The 19,385-nt window shown below is 41.5% G+C and overlaps 1 protein-coding gene across 2 annotated transcripts in view; it reads right to left on the bottom strand.

Annotated features, from left to right (window-relative positions):
• The window catches only part of sgsm1a (small G protein signaling modulator 1a), a 36,968-nt gene that overhangs the window by 2,632 nt on the left and 14,951 nt on the right, over positions 1 to 19,385 (bottom strand). Inside the window, exons 4-25 of one of the 2 annotated variants that reach the window (XM_085475362.1) lie at positions 13,965 to 14,127; positions 13,524 to 13,676; positions 13,366 to 13,433; positions 12,439 to 12,584; positions 10,672 to 10,809; positions 10,205 to 10,329; positions 9,276 to 9,343; positions 9,029 to 9,192; positions 8,500 to 8,635; positions 8,272 to 8,415; positions 7,643 to 7,772; positions 7,102 to 7,166; positions 6,394 to 6,539; positions 5,849 to 5,977; positions 5,581 to 5,763; positions 5,297 to 5,362; positions 4,011 to 5,072; positions 3,793 to 3,917; positions 2,068 to 2,150; positions 1,819 to 1,928; positions 1,612 to 1,708; positions 1,106 to 1,273 (exon numbers count right to left, since the gene is read on the bottom strand). In XM_085475362.1, the coding sequence (XP_085331488.1) occupies positions 1,106 to 1,273; positions 1,612 to 1,708; positions 1,819 to 1,928; positions 2,068 to 2,150; positions 3,793 to 3,917; positions 4,011 to 5,072; positions 5,297 to 5,362; positions 5,581 to 5,763; positions 5,849 to 5,977; positions 6,394 to 6,539; positions 7,102 to 7,166; positions 7,643 to 7,772; positions 8,272 to 8,415; positions 8,500 to 8,635; positions 9,029 to 9,192; positions 9,276 to 9,343; positions 10,205 to 10,329; positions 10,672 to 10,809; positions 12,439 to 12,584; positions 13,366 to 13,433; positions 13,524 to 13,676; positions 13,965 to 14,127 (3,669 nt within the window). The remainder of the gene's footprint in view (positions 1 to 1,105; positions 1,274 to 1,611; positions 1,709 to 1,818; positions 1,929 to 2,067; positions 2,151 to 3,792; positions 3,918 to 4,010; positions 5,073 to 5,296; positions 5,363 to 5,580; positions 5,764 to 5,848; positions 5,978 to 6,393; positions 6,540 to 7,101; positions 7,167 to 7,642; positions 7,773 to 8,271; positions 8,416 to 8,499; positions 8,636 to 9,028; positions 9,193 to 9,275; positions 9,344 to 10,204; positions 10,330 to 10,671; positions 10,810 to 12,438; positions 12,585 to 13,365; positions 13,434 to 13,523; positions 13,677 to 13,964; positions 14,128 to 19,385) is intronic. The other variant, XM_085475363.1, reaches the window with a different exon arrangement.

Raw genomic sequence — 19,385 nt, 5'->3', positions numbered from 1 at the left:
TTGAGTCTCACAAGAAACTCTCCTGTTAAAACATGAGCATGAGACAAACAGGTTTTTGAAAACTGGATGGGAGAGGCTGCAATATTACAACATCTAATCTATTGTATGAGTCAGACTGTTAAAATGGTGATCTCTATATTGTAGCTGCTTCTTCAGTGTCTTTAAGATACAGAGCTAAAATTAATCTGCTGTAGTATACAGGCTGAATAGTAATACAATAACAAATAGATTAACTTTAATAAGTAAAATATCAAACATAAGGGGCAGGGATAGCTCAGTAGGTAGAGTGGTAGCCCCATGATCGGAAGGTCGGGGGTTCGACTCCACTGAACGGCTACCCTGAGGTACCCCTGAGCAAGGTACCGTCCCTACACACTGCTCCCCGGGCGCTGCACTGGCAGCTGCCCACTGCTTCACTGGGTGAATGGGTTAAATGCAGAGGAACTATTTCCCTATGGGGACTAACACGCACACTTTTAAGGCTAGAGGGCCAGAATTGGCCCAGCAAAGACTTAAATTTGGTCGACTGGACGGTTCTGGAAAATGTGAAGGAAGGCATAAATTTTCTACTCCTTGATTTTCATGAAATGCAAGGTATGGCTATGGTACCAATTTGAAAATCCTACGATGCTTCGAGTTATTGAGTTCAGAGAGTTGGATGTCCAGACTGCAATGACTGCGTGCCCGACGGGCTGATGACAATAAAAACTTTATATTTCATAATTATAGGACAGGCTGGGAAATAAGCTACTGGAGGCTTTTCTGTAATTTTACACATTTATCATGTAGAAACACTAAATGTTGAAATTGGAGTTCTTTTTCATATATTAAGACATCTCAGGGATTAAATGTTTAATTTAATGTCTTTACACTGACAGAAATGGAAGTTTCACTGTCTGGAGGATAAAAAAAAAAAAAATCTATCTGCAGTATTAGAACAAGGCAAAACAGAGTAATGTAATCAGAGTAGCATAATGTTAATATAAAACCTCATTAAACCAGATAGTTACTAGATTAATGTTGGTTTTGAAACTTGTTCTTGTTTTATTGTGCCAAATAGTCTTGCACAGTAATGTATATGTGAACTTCAGCTTCAAGGCTTTACCGTTGAAGAACTTAATGATGTCAGTGAAGTCCATGTTATTCTCCAGGATGATGTCCCTGTACACCTCCACCAGCGCCAGTGCAATGAAGAGGACAAAGTGACTGGAAGAGACATGCTTTGCTGCCCAGATGGTTTCCCAGACTGCAAACACGTCATCATAGACCAGCTCTGCAAGACAAAGCGCCCAAACAAAAGCTGAACTGCAGCGGCGTTCGGAGGTTTGGGTGGGAGGTGAGTTCGTGGAGCTTTCAGTGGATAGAGGAGACGATACAGATACAGCAAATACGATAATAGAAAGTACGGCTAAACTAGGGCAAACCCTCATTCTAAAGTACTGTGAATCGTAAATCCAGAACATTTAACGATCATTCATGCAAAATCTCCTCCAGCTGAATCTGCTGCTAACAAGCTGGCAGATTGTTTGGTATTTTATCCACAAGCAAGGCTTAAAGAGAGGAATCTTCTCTAATTGGTGCAAACTGTGTCAGGCTATGCTGTCACTTTACCTCGCTTGAAGTCTAGGAGAAACCAGCGGTAGCAGAAATAGAAGTGGGTGTAGTCTCCATTCTGGTGCATTAGCTCAAACAGCTCACAATCCAGGATCTATACCGAGAGACGGTCAAAGTAAATTAAATAATTATAAATAAAATTAAGACAGCAATTGTGTGAGAAAAACGTGAAGAAGAAATGGGGGTTTGTAGATGCTGTGTGACCTGGATTAGTGAGCGCATGTTTGCAAAGTGAGTGTCCATAGCTCCTCCGTGTGGAAAGTTTTGATTCATTCTCTTCATGAGTTCAGTGAAACAGCTGAAAGCCATGGCCTCTGACAGGACAGAGAGAGGAAGCGGGAGTGAAAAAATCGAGTGGGCAAACTCTTCTCTGCTGTTACATCAAATACTGTAAAAATACACCAAGTGTCAAAGAGGAGGGAAAATAAATAATGACTCAGTGTGTTGACTCACCATCATCCAGAATGACTAGAAGTGGAGCCAGCAGGTCGCACATTCCCTGCACGTAACCGATGTCAAGGTGCCTCCAGATATAGCTGTGAATATACAACCAAGAGAAGTGAACTTGACTCCACTTGGCTGCTTTTCTCTCTGAGCTGCACTAATGTCAACAGCTGTTTCCACACTCAAGTTGTAACATATAATAATCACCGTTTTTAGGACAACTACTCTGCAAAAGACTTGATCATATATTTTTCTCGGAAATTGGGGAAAAGGCGGAGATTTATTGAAATGTGGAAATACAGCATATGGAATAAAAACAGGGTTTGCACAGTTCTTACAAGCTCGCTGGACAGCATTATTCTTCAGCATAGCCTGAACTCTCTTAGGCAACCTGTGTTGTAATTTTTAAAGTAGTTTTCAGGAATAGTTCTCCAGGCTTCTTAGAAGACATTCAAGCTTTTCTTTGGATGTTTGCTGCCTTTTATTCTGTTTTCAGTATGCTCATATTCAGTATGCTTCGGATCACTGTCATGATGAAAAATGAAGCCACTGCAAATCAAATACTTTCCAGTTGGTATTTTTTTGGTGAATTACAAACTGATGGTACTTTTCTGTGATCATGATTCCATCAGTTTTTCATAATTTCATAATTCCAGCACCACTGGCCCAACTATGAAAAGCCCTTCTACCTTGTTTTACAGAAGGCTGTAGACACTCATTGTTCTACCTCTCTCCTGACCTCCTCTGCATGTATTGATTGATATTAGGTTAGTGTTAAGGATCTTAACGAGTAAAGAAAAAAAAAAAAAAAACATAGAAAAAACCCCCCAAAACACAAAAATATTTAACTGTTGCTCAAAAAAAAGTTCTGGCTTCTTTGGAGCAAAATATAAAGAAATGATGTGTGACTCAAGACTTTCGCACAGTACTGTATGTTCTTTCTCCAAAACGTGTTATTCTTTGTAATTAGGGCTGCTAAAACTGTATATATATATATATATATATATAAATATATATTTTGTATAAGAAGGGCTTAGAAAGGTGTAGATGAGTGGCTCATCGTGAGTGAAGGCATAAAGAAAATAAAGACGTAATCTGCTGTTTAAGAAAACGTCTTTTTTGTGTGTTTTCTTATTTTCAACTAGTTACAAGAAAGGAAAAAAAAGTTAGGCATGTACAATAGAAGCAGACATAAAAACTAGAAAATGCAACTGGAGAGAGAAAGAATGTGTAGCCTGTTAGCTCAACTGGCTATAAAAACATTTCAGATCAAAGTCATTTCTGCTGCACTGTTGGATTTTCTTTCCTTGGGTTACATCTTAGTGTTGTGATCACTTGTATTCCTGGCTTCGTAGCGTTATTGTGTCGGAAAATTGACAAAGGAAGCTGTCAATTGAATCTGAGTGAGTCATTCAGCTCTTGAAAAAAAGAACTGCCCACTGCTTTGTCTTATTGGTGTTCATCTTTTCACGGTGTTTAAATATGATCACAGTTATATATATGACGTTTATAGAGCATTTATGTAGTTTATTTAAGCCTAAACAGAGACAAATCCTCCATTCTTCTTCTATATCTTTTTCACCGCAAGAGCTCTCTTCAGGAGTAAAATGCTTAACGAATGACATCACTTTTTTCAAGATTTTGTCAAATCTTAACAGCCAATAATGACGAGAAACTCACGTTTCCTTTCCATTTTCCTTTTATTACCCTTGAGTGTTGCTCTCGGTGTTTTACCTGCACATGATGTTGCGTAGTTTCTCCAGGTTGGCAGGAGTAAAGTACCAGTAGTTTCTATCACAGCGCTGGACGTCCTTTTCAATGCGGTGCAGATTCAGTGTATACAGGTCCAAAAGTTCTTGCTGAAATAGATGAAATGATACTTATGTTTAAAACATAGTTACGGTCATTTGAGTTTATTTAATGTAAATTAATTTCATATCATATTGTCATACAGAGAAAGGACTCCCAGTTGACACTTGAGAGGTCACTTGGTTCTTTGTGTTTTCAGATGCAGCCAGAGAGTCAAAGGGAGGGTAAAGGCTCTCCATCTCCGGCTCCGACAGGTTGGACTCTGTGCCCTCTGGACTGAGCTTTCTTTGTTCCTCCTTCTGCCTGAGCTCTACGTGAGGGGGCGAGTTCTCAGAGGAAGACGAGGTTTCACAATGTCCTTTCCTGCTCCAAGGCACCATGGAAACTTTGGCTTTGGGGATCTCCTCCATTTCTATGGCTGAGGGAGACTCATCTGACTCAGTCATGATGTGAGGCTCATCTTTCTGAGTGGCACTGTAGGCTTCTCTTGCTTTCACCACTCTGGTGTCTGCTGAGAGAGTGAGATTTTCCACTTCAGGAGCCCCGGGACCTTTGAATATTTTCTCTTTCCCTCCTGTCACTAAAACCTCTTTACTCGTCTTTGATTCGTCCACTTCCTCCATCTTTTCCACATTCGCTTCTTCGGGTTTCAATGCTTTTGCCGCTTCTAGTGTCTCTAAAGATTGGTTACCTTTAATGTTCCTATCGAGGCTTTTATCTTCAAGCTTTGTCCCCGCTGCTTTAACAGCTTGTGACTCCTCGATATTATCTTTCATTTCAGGCTTTAAACTCGTCTTTTTCGTGTCTATTTTATCACCTGTTTCTGCAGCATGTTTTGAAGTTTTGGTCACATCGGAGGCTTTCTCTTTCTCCACCCTTTTGTCCTTCACTTCACCTTGCACCTGGCCGTCCTTTTCCAATGACTGACCTTCGCTCTCTCCTCCTGCAGGCTTGACAGAGCTCTGTGATGCCTGAGGGACAGCTGCAGGTCTCGGGGTTGTATCTTGTGCAGCGCTGTCCTCTGTGCTGAAGGAGCCGTCCGACAGGCCAGAGGTGATGGAGAAGTTGCGAGAGGAAGGATGTCCAGAGTCAGGAGAGCTCGTCCCGTTCTGCAGAGCTCCGTTGGGCAGCTTAGGCACCTGTTTGGTTTCTCCATTCTTGGGCTCCATCTCAATCTGGTCCACCTCCTCTACAGACTCAAACACCTGAAAGAACAAGCCAAAGGGAAGCAGGCTACTCCAGGGGAAGGGTTGGGAGGATGTAAAGAACTAGCAGGAGAGAAGGTAGCAGTGAGGAGTTTTGGTTCAAAATGCTGAGATCAAACGGACAGAGCGACAGAAATGGATGATAGAAATGCAACATTATCTTCACCATCTTTAAAAGACCAAAAGACTAATTTGACATCCAAATATTGCTGAGTTTGTGATACCTGTGTGCTGCTGCTGGAATCACTCTGCAGGCGAGCCAAACTCTGCCTGTCTGAGCTCTGGGAGGACTGTGATCAGAGAATAAAAGGCATGTGTGGGAAAAAGAGTATAAAAAAAGCACAATTCAAGCTCCAAAGTGTAAAATTGGCATTAATGTTTAATTCTCCATCTTCTCTGTCATTGTACCTGGATGAATTACTAGTTTTGGTCACAACATACACTGGTCTACACCGAAGGTTACTGTGTTTTTCCTTTGAGTCTGCATGTGTACGCGTTGCTGTTTTACCTCATTGCTCACAGTTGAATCGTGATGCTTAATCTTCTGACTGTAACTGTCCATGCTTGCACCTGAGGAGCACTTCGCCAAAGCCGCAGCGTGCTGCTCCTTCTCTCGCTGGCGGACAATCTCCTCACAGCTGAGCCACTCCCCCATGGTCTGCTGGTAGCACACTCTGACCTGATCATCCACCTGCATGAAAAAGTAAAGGATGAAGGATCAGTGTTTAGGTGGAAAAGGCTTCTGGTTCAAAACCATAAGCATAGAAACTACAAACCTCCTTTCTCTCAGCCTCTGACATACCAAACTGGTAATGACCCAGCAGGAAAGGCCACACCTCTTTCCTCAGTGATGGCTCCACACCACCAAAGTACACCAGGCGCAGCAGCTCCTGCTCCTTGTAGGCCTAAAGAAACAAGACAGGCAGTTGATTAACTGCATATGTAAATAGTTCATCACTGCTTCAAAACAACACAGGTCACAGGCTGCTGGTGCTGAAATAGTTACTTCAGTGTCAACTGGTTTATTAAGAACAATCCAGTTTGCAGTGCTTGGCTAATAAACTATTCTTTTATTTTTAATTCAGACTCTCTTTGACTCCAGCAAATATAACAATGTTAAAAATAAGTTTGAGATTTATAGAGCCATTAGTCGCCTGTCATGCACACTGTCGAGAGACTAATAGTGTGAACCACTTTTTAGGAGAGGATTGATATTAATATGAAGACTGACTGAGTGATGGGGGATGCTGCTTGTGTGTGTGAACAGAAAAAAGGTAATATTAAGTTTGTGTTGCAGTAAGGGGATGTCAGAGGTGCTTACTGTGCAGTCTTTGAGGAAAGTCTGCCACACGTCTGCGGTGAGGCCTCCGGAGGCGGCACAGGGCACGTCGGGCGCCACAATGGTGTGATTTACGAGAGCTGAGAGGTGCGTACGCACTGTAGAAAGGTGACGGCAGTATGCCAGCCCTGGTTGACAATGCAGTTTGTTATTGAAGAAGCTAAAGCACGCCATAAAATATGTTTTCAAATTGAATGTGAAGGGATTTTTCAGGGTATACACTACGGCTCAGTCACAGTAGAGTAAAAATAGGACGGCAACCTCGCTGTGATGAGGAACAATCAGTGGTTGACCGGTGAACGCATTTCGTTTCTTTGCTGTTAGTGACCGGCTGCAAAGACTTGCGGCGATGCCCAGAGGTTGAGCTTGCAGCTTTTAATTGCAAAGTGATTGCACAGGTCACCGCGTAGGAGGCAAGCTGTGTCCTAACAATCGTAGACTGATTCAGTGAGTAGTTTTCTCATATGAATTTGTGATTTCTGCTGATTTATGAGTGAAGGTCATTACGCACCGAGTGCGATGCAAAAAAGCGACATGAAATTCAGAATTGTAAGATCCAAACCTGTTGTGTAATGTATAGACATACCGAACACAAAATTCGCCCACAAAAGATGTGAAAAAATTGAAGTCAACATCGTCATGCAACCATCTTTTTCCCTAGTGTGACTGCAGCATTAAGCATTTACATACAGCCATAAAATGCCCTGGAGATGATCTGATACTTCATGTTGTCACATAGCAGCTTCAGAGGAGTCCTGCAGAAAGACACAACCCACATTAGTATGCAGAGAAAACACAGACAGCTATACACTATCATTAGACCAATTATTAAGTGCAGGTAATTCATATTCTCTCGAATATATGATAATCCTCTATCTAATGTAGAGTTCATTACTGTGTCGGGGCTGACCTTTTATAAAATGATAAACTGTTATGCTGCCATATAGAACAAATTAGCCAGCAGCCTGTCTTCTTTCCACAGCTCTCTACCATTTTATCTGCACAGCTTATCACCAATTCTCCCAACACGTTCTCATTTCACTGAGGTAAATGTCACACAATTGTCTTCTGGGTAATTGCTGGGTTCTTGTATCTTGCTTCCATCCCCGGTTTCCTCTGTATTGCAGAGGTTGTCAGGTGCGTCAGGTGAATCGCAGCAGCCTTCAGGAGCTTCACAGTTCCCCGGTCGTAACACAGCTCTGTCTATCTTGGGGCGTGTTTTATCTCTCACCTCTCATGGTTGCACCCCTTGGGTGTCGCCGCTTCAGAGAAGCTCCCCTGAGAGCAGGAGGAACACGAGGACTTCCTGAGAGTGGGATGCCACATCTTAGCTCCCGGATCCATCAGATCTGGAGGAGTCACTGCAGCATGCACACAAACACGTGCCATCATAATCCCTTTAGAGCAGCATACTGCTGAGGCTTTCGAGAACAGTTATATTTGCACTTTGCAATATTTTTGCTGAAACACAATTATGCTGATCACTAGTGACCTGCTTATGCTCGATTCCTGTAAGAGCAAAGAAAAGGCGCACAAACAGAAGCATTTACGATACTATGATAATCGTGAGGAATGAAGCCATCGTGTTTGATTACATTAATATAGGGAGGAAGTTCAATTAAGCAAGCGCCTTTCTCAATTCGGTTGCCATGTTTGATTAGTTGTCCACTGTTCGCCTGATTAAAGGCTATTGTGTCGTGGTGCAGTAAAAGAGGTGTGAAGCATTGTGGCTTTATTGACACGGCACACCAATAAACATTTCCTGAGGCACAGGACAGGGCAGGAGGATATTAGACGCAAGGAATTAAAGCAAGGCAAAGCTGACAGATGGACAGACGAGCCAAAGTGTGACAGTGTTACAGCTGCTTCCTGTGAGTGAGGGGGATTCTTCAGGACAGCTGCAGGACTGCCTGGGTACGACCAGGGGCCCTGCTTTGGTAGGGCACTTTCCAATCGGTTGGAAGGACAGGGATGAAGTCAGACGGGGAGGATGAGTTACAGTCACTGTAACAAACAATCGGCAACATTTTTATCAAAATGCAAAGGCAGGGAGAAGCCCCTGGGCCCTGCTTATGTCTGATGACTCACCAAACTCTGACTGACTGTTTGGAAAGAGGATTCGGAAGACATAGTCCGTGGCCTCGTCCTCCTCCTTATCGGAGACCGAGTCTGAGGATCCAGATCCCTGAGGAACCCTCTTTCGTAGCTTAGGAAACACCTTTCCCTGCAACAAGAAAAATAACTAATGGCAATGACAAATATGCTGAACCGCTAAAGCCCAGAAAAGCCACCCCTGTGAAGATGAACCTGTTTAGTGTCTGTATGATTAAGCCTATTAATAGTGGCTGAACATGCGTGGGTGGTTCTCTTTCTTCAGTTCAGTTAAAGAAACATTAACAAAGCCATTCAAGGTCTAAGCAGACACTAATCCACACTCCTTCACCAGTATCTCTCCACACAATGCTTTAAAGAGGCTGTGCATCCATTTCTTTCACATCCAGATGTCTTTTCTTTATTGATTTATTGATCAGAGGAGACTGAAGCACACCCTAGCTCTTTTGTGTGGAAGAACACTAGAATAAATGATGCGTGCTGTGGGAGAGCCCTCCGTGCTGACCTTTCCCCTCTGCAACCAGAGTGGAGGATCAAGCTGGCCGTGGGGAAGGAGGCCATTCTCAAGGCAGGAGAGGAACTGGAGCAAATGACCTCCTTTAGGGAAGCGAAGTGGAGGTCTTTGGATCCCGTCTTGACTGACCAGCACTGCCGTCCCCCCACTGTCCACTACAAGGTAAACAGCAGATGTAACAGATCAACAGTAATAACCTGCAAACCCAGAGTTACAGTAGTGATACAATTTCACCCACCTTGCTGATGACAATGCAAATAAACTATCTCCTCTAGAGGGATTGTCATGGCATAGTCCCAGTAAACGCTGAAAAATATGGAGACAAAATGCTGTGACCCAGACTAGTCTAACCACAATACTAGATAACAGCGACACACAAACCCATTGTAAATATTTATGTAAATCCATTATTTTACAGCTGCCAGAAAAAAGTAGTTGGAACAATCAATTCATTTGGAGAGAGAAAACACCTCACAGGTATGACATGATTTACGAGTTCGACAGGTGTCTTTTACAGTGTCTCAGTCAATAAACCATCTGCTGGATGCCGGTGTGTGAATATCAGCCTCATCAGATCAGCACCATTTATTCAGTGAGCCCTTGAGCAGCGCACAAACACACTGCATTATTCAGTAACAGCCAAGTGTTAGACAAACAACGCAGCGGAGAAGAAATAATGTGCTGCTTACACGTCTGTGTGGAGGCAATTTACATGCTAAGATCAATCAATCAAATCTTTTTTTTAAATATATAAGTAACAAGTTTTAATACACATGAAGAACAAATAAACATGAAGTCATTGAAAGTTATCCTCTTCACACGAGAAAAGAAACCAAACCAAATGTTGAACATTTCCTGTTTGAAAAGGAGTATTAATTCCTACCCAGCTCATCTTATATATCTGTTCACAATCTAATACAGATATATGCTATAAATAAATATGCCTATCTAATACACAGATTCATGTTATTTTAATATATATGTTTTTATAAACAGATCTATAATTATTTAACTACACCTATACAAAATTATTGCTTTTTTATAATAGTTACTATAGTTAAAATAATTATAATGACATATTAAAGCATGTGTTACTATAGAAGTTGGTATTATAAAAGTATTTCCAACATTTTACATAATGATTTTTACAGATAGGTAAATTTGCACCTGCGTTCATACTCCAAGTCTCCCACAGAGCCGTTCATGAGCTGATTGGGCGTCCACTTTAGTGTCATGAGTTCAGCAGTCTGGTGCAGAGACAGGTAACCTGGAATAGCCTCCATATCGTCCCTCTGAAAGAGCCACAGGGATTCAACTGAGGTTATGTTTGTAGGTAATAATAAATAAATGTAATAAATAATGCAAATTTTATCCACAGTTTACCCTGATAACACATAAAAGCAAAGCATTTATTAGTTTTGTGTGAAAAAGACAAAAAAAAAGAAGGAAGGGAAGATGTGTGCATTCACATTATATCACAGTGATGTGAGAAAAAAATCTGCTAGAGCGCTTTGATGACAACATAATATGTAGAGCAGCTTTTATCCAGGACGTCAATGTAACAGGATGTACGTCAGGTTTTAAAGACTTTATCTCACAGCTATATAAATGCTGAAGTGAACAGAGACGGTTACCGGTTGTACGAGCACGTTGTTCTTGCCAAACAGTAGTGTCGCCCTGTTGTTCTGATGCAGCGACTCCACATATTCACGAGCTGATGGTGAGGGGGAGGGGCGCTCATCCATGCTGCTGCTGGAGTGCCGCTTCTGGATCTAGACACACACACACACACACACACACAAAATATATAAAATCAGATCAAAAACTCATGACTTACATTTATTCATTCATGTGCACCAATGCAGTTTCAGTCGTTCCCGATGTCAAAAACCAGTCTGATTTTGCTTGGAGCACACAAACGCATCCGTAAGCACTGCGGCGTACAGGACAGGCCAAGTTGACCTGGTTCGCTCTTAACTTGGCAACTAAATAAATGTGATTGTCTGCAATACACTCTGTTCTTTCTCCTGGGACACACTGAGCTCCACTCATTGCAGCAATCTTAGCGAGGCCTCCAGACAGATAAACAGCATCTCAGAAGGGGACGGAACTGATAGTCTGCCGAAGCTAATATCAGCTCATATCTCAGCATAAATGGACACTATACATGTGCAGAGAAAAAACAAAAGAAGCCTGAAACTAACTCTGCTTTCACATCTGCTGAAAAATACAGCTTTTATTGTTTTGGATATGTTTACTTTAGAAATTTGCAGCAGAAAATGTAGTTTGACAGGAACAAATGATCATGAAATCTAAGTAAAACTTACATTTATGTTCTTTGGGAGCTGTAAAAGAAATACACAAGTGCAGACGCTTATAGATGGAGTGGAAATGGAAAGACTTCATGAAAATACGTTCCTTGGATTGACAATAGAGGATAAAAACACCTGGAAATCTCATACATGACATATACATAACAAAGGCTCAAGAAGCATTTCAGTACTGAGTGAACTGGACCACAAACCACTCCATGTTCTCTACTCTCCACTGGTTTTAGCATGTTTGAATTACTGTGCAGAGGTCTGGAGCTATACTTATCAATACTGCAAAAAAAAGGCCATACAGATAATCCATAATACTGATTATAGAGATCATTTAAACCCACTATTCCCAAAATCAAATAAATTTATGAATTTCACTGATCTGAGTCATCGCAATAAACAGCCTAACTCCCTGACAATATTTTGTCTGGTTTCTTTAGGGGGCACCACAGCAGCTCACCTGCCTCCATCTCCCCCTATCCCTAACATCCTCCTCTGTCAGATGATCCCTCTATATGTCCTCCTTCACTCCATCCATAAATCTTCTGTTTTCCTCCTGCCTGGAAGCTTGATATTCAACTTCTGTTTGTCCACCATTCCTCCTCTGCACATGTAAACACCATCTCAGCCTTGCTCTCAACTTTGTCTTTAAGCTGCTCAATCTGCTCACCCCTCTGATGTTCTCATGACCAGGATGGATCTCAACATCTTCAGCTCTACCACCTACAGCTCAGCCCCCTGACTTTGTCAGTGCTATCGTCTGAAAACCATACTTTTGTCACAAATCACTCCTGATACTCGTCTCCATCCACTCCACCTCTGTCCACTGTCTTCTTCACCTGTCTGGTCCATTGTCAGTTGCTTTGGATGGTTGTCCCTGGATATTTAAACTCATCCACCTTCACTGTCTCACTCACACACGCCTCTACTGACATTCATTGTTCTTCTCTCCAGAGCATACCTCCACCTTTCCAAGCTCTCTTCCACCTGAACCCTACTCTCACCATGGATCACAATGTCATCTGTAAACATCATAGTCCACAGAGACTCAACAAATGACAAACAACAAATAACACTTACACACAGCGCGGGCCTCTTAGTAGGAGAATCCTGCCTGCAGAGGCCACCGTGGATACGATGTCGTTGTACTAACTCGTCAGCAGACGGGTCTGTCCAGAAGTGGTCAGCTGTCTTCATCTTTGTGTATTCCAATGCACAAGGTCCAACTGTTGAACAGTTTTGTTATGTAAGCAACAATCTCTATGAAAATCAATCATTAAACACATTGTGTAATAAATAAAAGACAGAAGAGTGACTTCATGCATGTCCAATCATCCAGGTAAGGAAATCCCAGAAAGCTGATCCTGTTGATACGATTAACAGACTCAAGTTGCTGGGAAAGACTGAACTGAATTTATTAATCTATTTATTAATCTATCACTGGAAAGTATGAAGTTCCTTGCAATCCCTCAATACAAGCCTTCTTGTCTAGAGTGTGTATATTGTCTCGGACCTGTCAAGCAAAAATCAACTGAAAAAAAGTAATAAAACAAAAATAAAATGGCAGAAACGTTTTTTTTTTTGCTGCTGTCCTGTCTTGTTATTCAGTTCAAGGCCCCTTGGATTGATACTTGGACTCTCTTGGTTGGGGATAAGGGGACAAGCATGCAAGCATATTGATAGAGACAGGGAGCACTTCTGCCTCCAGTGAAAACAATTTTCACTGTTCACTGGTGGGAAACAACTGCGGGACTATGCCTGTGTTGCTGCACAGCAGATGTCAACAGGTTAACGTCTCAGCAGTTTAGCATTTGGTCACGAGGACAAGTTGACAGAATATAAAGAGCAAAGAACAGTTTCCTTGCTTGGACAATGAGTAAATATAAGAAATGGTCTTGTAAAAAAGGGCAGGATAACATAACGTCCTTGTTCTGCCTACTTTTCCCTAGGTCATAATTTTAAATCTTCATGTAAATGATATTAAACCACCACTGTTGGTATAATTACCCAACAGAGATGCGAGGATGGGTCCATCTACAGGGTCCATGAGAACAGCCTCTTTTTCGTAGTATTTACTGAAAGACAAATATGAAAGGGGAATTATGCGGGAAGACAGAAATCTTGTAACTCATTTGGACAAGATGCTGTTTCCCATCTCAAATTACCTGCTGTTCTCCACCAGGTAGAGGACAATCTTGTCTAGCACCTTCTCAAAAAGAGCCGTCCGTATCCACAGGTTCTTGACTACAGGCGGGCTGAGGCTGGGCAGTCGGGGCATCTTGCGAATGCTGTCTTGACTTTGCAAGCTTTGACTTCGTCTGCAGAAGGGAAAGAGTTATAATTTTAGGAAGTAGACGTGTTTTTAAAACTCCTGAAGCAAAACCCAATCTGCATAAAACAAATACAGTGGCATAAGTAACTCATGAATAAAAATGCCTATAAACATGAATTATTTAGAAGCTTTTCATCATAAAAATAAACCCCAGCCCTTCAGAGAGACAGTCATTTGTTTTCAGTGCTTTCGCTGGAACAACAAACAGGCTTTGGTGCAAGCTTTGAAGTCTGCTGTGATGTGTGATATGAGCTGTGATGTGTGCGTCTCGCACTTTGTCTCAATGATCTGCTCGAGCTCCTGGGCCTTCCTGCACAGCTCCTCAGCTGGGGGAAAGCTTTTCCCCACCTTGGTGAAGAGTGCCGCGATCTTGTTGCTACGTAGAAAGCCTGCCGCTCGCCGCTTCAGCCCATGAAGGACACACGCCTCCACTGCAGCTGTGTGTACAAAAGCACGATGCCATTATTAGGGCACACTGATTAATAAGGTATGTCAGAAAAGCATAACAACACAGGACACGTGAATCCATCATAACAACAAAATCATCAAACCCCACAGAGAGACGGGCAAAATGTAAAGCAGAAAATGCTTCTGTGGCACAAAATTTTAAGTTTAATGTTATTTTTTTTATTATGTTAGCAAAACTCATTTGACTTTAAATAGCAGAAAATATTATTTTAGCATTTTTAAATCAGCCGGGACAGTAAAAATATAAAAAGAAAGCTCACATGTTAAGTTGTTTTACATACTTTGCTATTTACACGTCACATGGACGCACAGGCAGATTATGATGGATGGGCAGCATACTCTGCACCTAAAGCTTTCACATAAGAGTAACTTTACCTACAGCTGCATTAAATATTACCACAACTTTGATCGGCAATGACTAATGCAATTTTGACATCACCCAGAAATGTGTTTGGTAACACAAAATATTATCTTATGGGTAGCTTTTATCATTCATTCTCATTCAGCCTAGCAGTTAGCTGACAAATAATGTGGCTTGTTGCGCAGTTAATTGCACTAACAGTACCTTCAACACCTTAAATTTGGGATCCAAATTTGGTGTGAAATTGTTCTTTTGCATGTTACTTGGCAAACAATTAGCAGGCATCTGAGGATCCCCCTTGTTAATTAAGTTTGTGTTAGCTGAAATATCGTCACTGGCCATTTATTTTTATACCTGGCTAGTTGATTGGACATTTATGATGTGAATCTCCCGATTCGCCACATCTCAAATGTGCACTATGCTACTGAGATGTGGGGACTGTGGAGGCCATTTGAGTCCAACTCATTGTCTTATTTAAGCAACCATTTTCAGGTGATTCGAGCTTTGTCTTCTTGCTGGGAGCAGCCATTAAATGATGGGCACACTTTGGTCATAAAGGGATGGACATGGTCAGAAACAATCCTCTGTGGTGATCAAACAACGCTTGGCTGATACTAAGGAAGCCAAAAGTGTGCCGAGAAAATATATCCCCCACACCTTCACAGCACCACTAGCCTGAACCATTGATACAAGGCAGGATGGATCCATGTCTCCACGTTGTTCATACCACTTTCTGCCCCTACCATCCGGATGCCACAGCAGGAATAGCGACTCATGAGACCATCAACCTTATTAATCTTCTTTCAATCACCTTTCTTGTGATGGTCAATCTGAATTTCAGCAGGTCATCTCGACTATGATGACTACATGGCTAAATGCACTGAGCTACTGCCATGTGATTGGTTCTCTGTTCTGTTTTAGTTTTACATATCGAAAGAGAAAACCAAGATGACCGTTCTAAAGCTCAAGTTTCTAAGCTGTACTCCACAACATAGAAGTTACTTTAATAAGTTAATACTGTGTATTTGTATAGTCTACATGTATGTACGTTCAGTGCATTTACACTGTAGAGATCTAGCATCTGTCATGTGACCTGTTTGTTTTCTTATTTGATGAATGACCATTTGCTAAACTGTTTTCCTGGTTACAATACACTATTAAATATGCCAAACCATCAGATAATCTTCCAGTTTACCCAGTAAGCGGCCCACAAGTTAAAGGCATGTGGACACACTTGCACAGTCACTTGACCGTGGCAAAGAATAAGACACCCCCCGTTCCCTTTCAGGTCTACGTGGCAGCGCCTGGAGCTGTGTTGACATTTGAGTCCTCTTTCAGGACTAATCCCGTAGCTCTGTTCACATGGGTTCAGGGGGAAGGCTGGGGTTGCCATGGCAACTCACGAGAGAGCGAGATGAGCAGAGGGAGGGAGGGCCAGCGCCGAATCATCGGCATCATGATCGTTGTCTTTCTACCATCTTCACCCCACTAAACACTGTCACTCTTTCCTTCACCCCACCCCTTTTTTATGGACTTTCTCTGTCACTGTTAAAATCTGGTTTACAAGATTTTACTCCAGCACAGCCATTAAAAGGCTCAGTTTTCCCCACCCTGAACATTTTTTGCTAATTATCCCTCACATCTTTCTAAGGGCAACATGCTGAATGTCATGACTATATTAAAAGGCCTCCAAATATACTTCATGCCCTTTACCCTTTCACCATTTCAGCTAAGTCGTCTCCGATGCCAAAGCTGAAAGCAATAAAGCTTTAAACCTCTACACTTTTGTGGAAGCTTATGTCACAATCTCTGCAGCATCACTTAAATTAAATCCTCTGCAATTACAACCAACATCTGTTGCAGAAGTACTCATAGTTTTAGAAAAAGGGAAACCTGTTACTCACTTTTTTCAATACTGGAATTTCAACTTCTTTAGTGAAGTGAATAGTTTTATCTGAACTATTTAATGCAATTACAATCACAAAAATCATGTAGTGTGAAGAAAATGAGCATCACATGCATGGATTCAGTCCCTAATGGTGAAAACAGCTAATACAGAAAATTGCCTCTAATCATCCTGTATCTGTGGCAACTGAGTGCATTAGGAGACTCTTGGCAGTGACACAGCTGAACAACACTTCGTCCAAGGCATTTGTGTTGTGGATCTCAGCAAATGAACGGGAGAGAGAGTCTGTGGGAATGAGTCAGCACGAGGTTCTAAAAAGTTATTAGCAGCCCAATTTCAGTAAGATTTGAGTTTTAAAACAGAGTTGCTAGTGAAATATTTAGAATGTGTTTGTTTTCCCCTTTATTTCTGTCACATAAATAATATCACACCACGAATGCTCGTATTAAACATCTCCAATAATGACGTAACCCCTGTTAACTTCAGCCTCCTCCTCTCTGCTCACTTTTAGGCATTTTCTTTCTACTGTGCGTGTATCCCTGATGTGGAAATCGTAGACACCTAACTCTGGCTGTAAGCTGAAAAAGAATACCCACCTGCTGATCTAACCTTCTTTTTCAGAATAGGAGTCAGTCAGAGAACAACTTTTTGGACAGTGAATGAACCGAGAAGGGTGCATTAACGGTAAACATAAGACATATGAGCATTATTTTGAACTGTCAATCATGCAAAGCTAGTCTTAGGGTCCAAGGATAATCTTTTATGTGATACTGCTGGCCTGACTGCTTATTACACTGTGCTTCTTTAAAACTGTATGGCAACAAAACAGTGTATGTGCGCTCAAAATACTTCCACTACCAACAGCAAAAGTGGAGGACACTTGTTGACAATCTTACTTTAGCTTCAGGAAGTATTTAACATGCTAACTGGTGCCTGTAGAGTCTGAGATGTAGCTCTTGGGTTTCTCTGATTACACAGCCTGACTTTGGGGGAATACCTGCTGAGAGGCCACTCCTGGGAAGATGTCTGTTTTGAATATTTTCCACTTGTGAATAATATTTCTTACTGTAGTATGATAGACTTCAAATTGTTTGGAAATAGATGAGAACCAACAGTTGTTCCTCATAAAACTGCCAAGCCCTTTGATTTTATAGAGGTGCTCACATTTGCTGATGATCATTTATTTTAATGGTACAGTGTTCAAAAGCATTTTATCTTTATTATGACATTTTTTTAAAAAAAATTCAAGTGAACAGCTTTTGCATTCCCTCTGCACTAACAGCATTTTAGCCTCTGCCTGGGCAGCTCATCACACTAGCTTGGGCTTTGGAACTTAATTGCTCCCCAGAGTTTTTTCTCCCATCTTCCACGCACTCTCACTCTCTGTATAGACCACATCTGAAAGACATGTAGTAGCAGGAGCCCCTACCCCCCAAAAAAAACAACAACCCAGAGATGAGAGGGTCATCCTGCTGCTGAATTGCCACTGGTACTGGTATGACAGCAGTAGATGAAAGATGTACCTCAGACAGAACAGCAGCTATTAAATCAGGCTATTAGATGATCCAACAGATAATGTCCACAGTGCAGGCTGAGACCGTTGAAATGAAACATGAAAGCACCACCGGATACACATAAAAGGCACAACCCTGCCCCCCACAACACAACACAACACAACACTGAGAGGTATTAAAGAAGTCTTTTAGCTGCACTGTAACAAAAATCTGAGCTCTGTGACAAATTATTTTCATAACCCTCCTGCAGAAAAATAAAACTACAAAAAAGAGATTTGGGGTAAGCTGATTACTGGATGGGAAGGATGTCCAACATTATTCACTTATGGTTGTTAAATAGGTTCAAGCTGTGCTGCAAATTCTTTTCCTACTATGATAATAACCCAAACAGGCTCTACACGGACATTATGAGGGAGTGAGCTTACATAAGAACCCAAAAAGGAAACAACATTGATTTCTAAATCAGCTTATTTTTGATTTCACATACCTCTAAATGAATTTCTTCAAACAATGACACTAAGAGGTAAGTCACTGTTTCTGCAGCGTCTAATTTACTTTTCCTTCTTTGATATTAGTCTGATCCAATTAGTCTGAGTAATGCAAGTGCGCAATTACAAGCCTATAGACAACACCAGTTTCTCTTTATTATCACTGGTACACCTCCTTGCACATTTTTTATACAGTAGTAGAATGATATCATTTACGCCACAGGCCTTTTTTTAATGGGATATTTTGCTTATTTAATATTTTTCCCTACTTAATTCTCTTCCCTAGTCTGAGTATTTACAGCCTCTGGGCATGTAAAATGAAGCCAGTGTGGGTGTGCCGCGTGCAGTTCCTCTAGTGGCCACACGAGGCACGCGCTAAAGTGGAAAAAAGTCAAGTCAAAGAAGTCAAAGTCAAGAATCCAATGTGAAAAAGCTTATCTTTAAATCAACAAAAGGATGTTTTTGTCTCTATAGATAGTTTTCTCCTTCACCTCTGTTAACTAGAGTCACTGAACTGGACTTCTCTGCTACATTTGTGCTGTTGGTGCTTTTGAAGCATTTTCAGTTAAATTATCTGACAAGTAATATGGCACAGACTTTTTGCTCCAGTTTTGGTGATTCAAATTTTAGTCTTTTGTTAGTCTCATCACTAATTAATTTCTCTATGTCGCAGTCGTACAGTTCATGGATGCAGCTTGCTACCCAGATTTGCTGATGACACCACCTTCTTTTCCAAATATGGCCACTGCTGGTTTATAAAACAAAAACAAACCATAACCATGGCCAAAATGCCAATGCTTGAGTCCAATGGGTGATGTCACGCTGGTGATGTCCATCTTTTAAATACAGTCTATGGTATTAACAGCTCTGTCTATCCCTTTGTTAGTTGTTATTCTGTCACATGCCTTATTTTCTGCCAGTGTTCAGCTTTATTCATGGTTTGATTCCCGGAGCTTCA

Source organism: Copadichromis virginalis, linkage group LG12 (assembly GCF_057382275.1).
Source record: "Copadichromis virginalis isolate Kocher_CV1m ecotype Utaka linkage group LG12, C_Virginalis_male_GT1.1, whole genome shotgun sequence".
Taxonomy (NCBI): domain Eukaryota; kingdom Metazoa; phylum Chordata; class Actinopteri; order Cichliformes; family Cichlidae; genus Copadichromis; species Copadichromis virginalis.
The sequence above is the reverse complement of the archived record's forward strand: the minus strand, read 5'-3'. Positions and strand labels throughout refer to the sequence as shown.